At 32.1% G+C, this 5,503-nt stretch overlaps 1 protein-coding gene across 1 annotated transcript in view; it reads right to left on the minus strand.

Moving 5' to 3' along the window:
• The window catches only part of LOC113367672, a 105,819-nt gene extending 100,586 nt beyond the window's left edge, over window positions 1-5,233 (minus strand). Inside the window, exons 1-3 of the mRNA XM_026609257.1 lie at window positions 5,218-5,233; window positions 4,976-5,142; window positions 3,907-3,994 (exon numbers count right to left, since the gene is read on the minus strand). Coding sequence (XP_026465042.1) covers window positions 3,907-3,994; window positions 4,976-5,142; window positions 5,218-5,233 — 271 coding nt within the window. The remainder of the gene's footprint in view (window positions 1-3,906; window positions 3,995-4,975; window positions 5,143-5,217) is intronic.
• Window positions 5,234-5,503: the final 270 nt, after the last annotated feature.

The raw sequence follows: 5,503 nt of genomic DNA on the forward strand, positions 1-5,503 counted from the left end.
TTTTTTCAAAGCAATCGTACTGCTTTAACTGCATAGAGACGAAATGTCAAAGCGCGTAAGCGCCGCGCTGCCGTCTAACTGATAAATATTGGTACGGTCCCACAGGAATGCAAACAAAATTCATACTTATTGTTAAAATCTCAATAAAATATCTGATAATTTGATATGCATATGTCTAATGCTTAATGATTATTGTTGACCGCCAAATGTTATTTTTTTTAGTTTTTTTTTACTAGATTTCCGAAACCGCTAGACCTATTTTCATGAAAATTTGATAAGTATTCATCTTGTACGCACACACACACACATACATCAATTTTCTCTAAGGTATGCCAATATATTCAGAAACCTTTGAAACGTAAAGTTATATAAAAATTTTCATTTTCGATTTTTGTGCGATACTATAACTTACCTACGGAAAGTTAATTATAAATAAATCAATTTATCACCTCCAGAACATTAACAATCGTCATTTCATTTCGAATCAAATTTCAAAAAAAAAAATAGTTGCCAAATTTCCACAAAATTGAAAAAGTGCTCCAGCATAGTCACAGCTCCAGCATTTGCAAATAATTCTGTGCGATATTTTCACTTATACTGTGCTCAGCTTGGCGGCATTTTCACATTTTTCAATAATTTTCACAAAATTGGAAAAGTGCTCCAGTACACAAACAGTCTAAAACGCACTTGGGTAAACATTTGTACCAGAGTGGCGCTTAGTGACTGTGCTTAGCTTGGGTGATTTTTTGAATTTTTAGTCCAAAATTACAAAAAAAATTTTTTTGAAAAAAATTAGAATCAAAAAATTTTTTTTTCCAAAATCAATGTTTTTGTTGAAAAAAGCAGAAAGTTCTTTGAATCATTAAATCGGACGCTTAGTTCTCTCAAAAACAGCCATTTTTTTTAAATTTAGCTCTGTAACTCCGAAACCTCTGGGCCTACCTTTGCCAAAAAAACTAATCAGCACATCTCCCTATCAATAGGAATCGAATGTTTTTTAAACCATTCAAATCGGTTGATCCGTTCTCTCAAAAATTCGCTTTCTATTTTTTGCACTCTTTGCTCCATATCTCCGTAACGGCTGGACCTGCCTTGCCAAAAACTAATCAGCACATCTCCCTATCAATAGGAATCGAATGTTTTTTAAAACCATTCAAATCGGTTGATCCGTGCGCCCGAAAACGTGGACGAAAAAAAGCGGACATACAAAACACACACACACACACACACACACATCCATTTTTTCTGAAGTATGCCAAAATGTTCAAAAACCTTCAAACGTCGAGAAATGTAAAAATTTTTGATTTCGATTTTTGGACGATTACTATAACTTACCCTACGGGAAGTTAATAATCATATAATAATAATAATACACATAGTATTTCTTCAGTTGTGAACAATAGACTATGATGCATATGTTAAAATGGATAATTCAATTACAATACCAATATAAACAAGTTTTACATAGGAACAAATTATTTAAATGTTCCAACCAAGGTCCAATTCTTTATGAAAGATGAAATGATGAATAAATTGGGACTTCTTCGAAAAATGCTGGACTATTTTTATGAGAATTGACACAATTCTCATCTGAATTACATTCAGTATTATTTTTTTAATCAGCTTAGAATGTTCGTTATACTAAGATAATAAATATCCGAAAATAGATCCATTACCCATAACAATTTTTTCAGTAGAAACAACAAAGAAATAGTTATTTTATAGTTGATTCTATTTAAACAAACTGGTATAAGCTTGTTGTAAGATTCAAGAATTCTCTTAGATTTTACAATGAGGTCACATAAAAAGTGTCTCAAGTGACTTAAGTGACTTAAGTAACATCAATATACCCTAGCCTAAAGTGTAACTTGACACCTTTTGTTCCAATCGTCTTATATTACTATAATCTGTGTCTTTTATCTAACAAATTTCTTATTATCAACTTCTCCGTATTATGTGTTCCACTTACACTTTTGGCTTTCTAACAACTATTCATCCGTCAATCATTCATTTTTCCTGAAAATCGTCAAAATTGGCAAAAACATTGGCCAAGTGTAATTATCTTTAGATATGAAATCATCAAGTGATTCGTGACAATTGCCAGGTGCTTGTTTTTGGCCGCTTCGGCTGCCAAGAGGAGGACAGACAAAGGGTCATAAATTTTAATCTTATTCGTAGGAATAACGATAATAATTATAAATGATATATATATATATATATATATATATATATAAATATATATTAGGGTGGTCCTTAATATGGACATTTTCGAATTTTTTGGCTCCCAAGGGCTCAAATGCTTCCAAAGTAATAAAAGAAAATTCTCTGAAAGTTTTAGCTCTTAATATTAACTTTTAGATAGTCCGCAATTCAATTAATATTACGTATATTCGTATTTCGCTATCTGTGATAGCATTCGTCAACTCCAATATTACGACACTTAACAATATTCATAAATCAACTTACCCTCTAAATTTTGCTTCAATATTAAATTAATGAAAATTGTAATTTGTTATTGTTTATTTCTTTTAAAGTGTAATATATAATTTGAATGTTTTTATTGATAATTATTCTGAGCTTAAAATATTTTGCTTATATTTTATTAACTTCCCGTAAGGTAGTTATAATAGTAATGCGCCGAAATCGAAAATGACAATTTTTGCATTTCTCGACGTTTCGAAGGTTTCTGAACATTTTTAAATTGGCATACCTCAGAAAACTAATGGATGTGTGTGTGTGTGTTTTGTATGGCCGCATTTTTTCGTCCACGTTTTCGGGCGCACGGATCAACCGATTTGAATGGTTTAAAAAACATTCGATTCCTATTGATAGGAAGATGTGCTGATTAGTTTTTGGCAAAGGCAGGTCCAGCCGTTACGGAGATACGGAGCAGGAGTGCGAGAAAATAGAAATCGAGTTTTTGAGAGAGCAGATCATCCGATTTGTATGATCCAAAAAACATTCAGTTCGTAATGACGGGAAAAAGTGGTTATTAGTTTTTGGCAAAGGTAGGCCCGGCGGTTTCGGAGATACGGACCTAATTGTTAAAAAATGGCAGTTTTTTAAGAGAACTAAGCGTCCGATTTAAATGATTCAAACACTTTCTGCTTGTTTCAACAAAATAATTGCTTTTCGAAAAAAAATTCTAATTTTGTTTTCAAAAAATATTTTTGTAATTTTGGATTAAAAATTCAAAAAATTACCCAGGCTAAGCACAGTCTAAGCGCCACTATGGTACAAATGTTTACCCAAGTGCGTTTAGACTGTTTATGTACTGGAACACTTTTCCAATTTTGTGAAAACAATTATTGAAAAATGTGAAAATGCCGCCAAGCTAAGCACAGTACAAGTGAAAATGTCGCACAGAATTATTTGCAAATGCGTTTAGACTGTGACTACACTGGAGCACTTTTCAATTTTGTGTAAATTAGCCGACTATTTTTTTTTTTTTTAAATAGAATTCGAAATGAAATGACGCTTGTTAATGTTCTGGAGATAAATTGATTTATGATTTACGTTTGATTTGCTCAGATATAACAATAAGATAGCAAAATAATGAAAGTTATAGTATTTGTAATGATATATATGAAAACGTTTAAAATTTCTCGAATATTTCATTACGGTACGGGAAGTTCCACCAATTTGCCTTAAGACACGATGCCATACACCACTAGTTTTTTATAAGGCTTACAATAATAGTTTATTACTAATGTGTAAATTTATGTTTGAATTTATTTATCAAACTACTCGTATGAGTTATAATTGATCAAAATTAAATTTTATATTATTTTAATATAACAATGTTGGTAAAAAGATTTTGGATTCAAAAAAATACAATGTTCGGTACCCTATTGATTTGTGAAAGCGATATTTGGATAGTACTCGTTGAGACCTTTCATTTGATACCCCACATGCCATATTTGACGTGACTTGCAATTTGGCAACCCAATGGTCCACTTTTTATTATATCTCTTGTAACTTTTGAATGGGACGTCTAAAATAAATGTAATACTCGGCAAATTTGTGCTAAATTTCATTGTATATAATACTGTCTTATGTAGAAACCTTTCACCATGTCGGTATACTTGCAAATTTGTAAAAATGATATTAGATATCGAATAAATGCTTTGTACGGGACCCCACTGATTTATGGAGTTTGTGAATATGATTTTTGTATAGTGTTCGTTGAGACCTTTCATTTGATACCCCACATGCCATATTTAACGTGACAACATTTTGACTCTTATAGTTTGGCAACCCATTGGTCCACTTTTTATTATATCTCTTGTAACATTTGAACCGTACGTCTAAAATAAATGTAATATTCGGCAAATTTGTGCTAAATTTCATTGTAAATAATACTGTCTTATGTAGAAACCTTTCACCAAGTCGGTATACTTGCAATTTTGCAAAAAATGATATTAGATATCGAATAAATGATTGGTACGGAACTTTAATGCGTTCTTGTAGTTTTTATTATGATTTTTGTATAGTGCTCGTTGAGACCTTTCATTTGATACCCCACATGCCATATTTGACGTGAAAATATCTTGACTCTTATAGTTCAGTAACCCATTGGTCCACTTTTATTGAACACTTAAATAATAAATCCATGTGGACTGTTTAACGAAATATTTATTCATCATGGCATCAAAATAAATTATTCATTTGGTGATGTAGATACTCAAATTATCAGTAATAAAATGCCATCAAAGTTCCAAGTCTGCTAACAAAGATGGTGCAAGAATTTACTTAATAATGAATATACGAAACTTTTAATTGAATTGCGGACTATCTAAATGTTAATATTAAGAGCTAAAACTTTCAAAGAATCTTCTTTTACCAATTTGGAAGCATTTGAGACCCTGGGAGCAAAGAAATTCGAAAAATGTCCCCCCTGGGAGCAAAGAAATTCAAAAATATTCATATCAAGGACCACCCTAATATATGTATCTGTTATAATTACTCCACTGACCTCATCGTCGAAATCCCAGGCATCGTCGCCTTCTTCTAGGGGCCTCGGCGAAGGCGATCTGCTTCCTGCTGGATAATAAGGAGTTTGGCAAGGCGGCGCCGCCGATTCTTCAGGAATTACCGCAAACCGCCCTCTTTTTATGTAAGGGGACGGCGGGCCGTACGTAACTAGAAAAAAAAAACATTATTAATATATTGACACTATTAGTATTATAGATAAATAAGTATAAATAGATCTCAAACACGGCTGCTTTGGCATTATAAGAATTTTAATTGTTTACGCGCTCCATAGAGGCGCCACCAACTGTAGCACGTAAATTTACCATTAGGTTTAATTCCAGATAAGATTTATTTGAATATATAATACAAAAAAAAGAGTGCGCGTAAGGTTCACACGCGATTAAAGTAAAACTTATTTGCTACTGTACAAGATGACATTTAAGTAAAAATAAATAACAATTTTGAATAATGTTTATCAGTAATATGGTAACACTCGCGATGCACACATTTATTAGTGTCGACCATTATA

The sequence above is a fragment of the Ctenocephalides felis genome, unplaced genomic scaffold (assembly GCF_003426905.1).
Source record: "Ctenocephalides felis isolate EL2017-DRISC unplaced genomic scaffold, ASM342690v1 CF-g0.4_SCAFFOLD_01170, whole genome shotgun sequence".
Classification (NCBI taxonomy): Eukaryota; Metazoa; Arthropoda; class Insecta; order Siphonaptera; family Pulicidae; genus Ctenocephalides; species Ctenocephalides felis.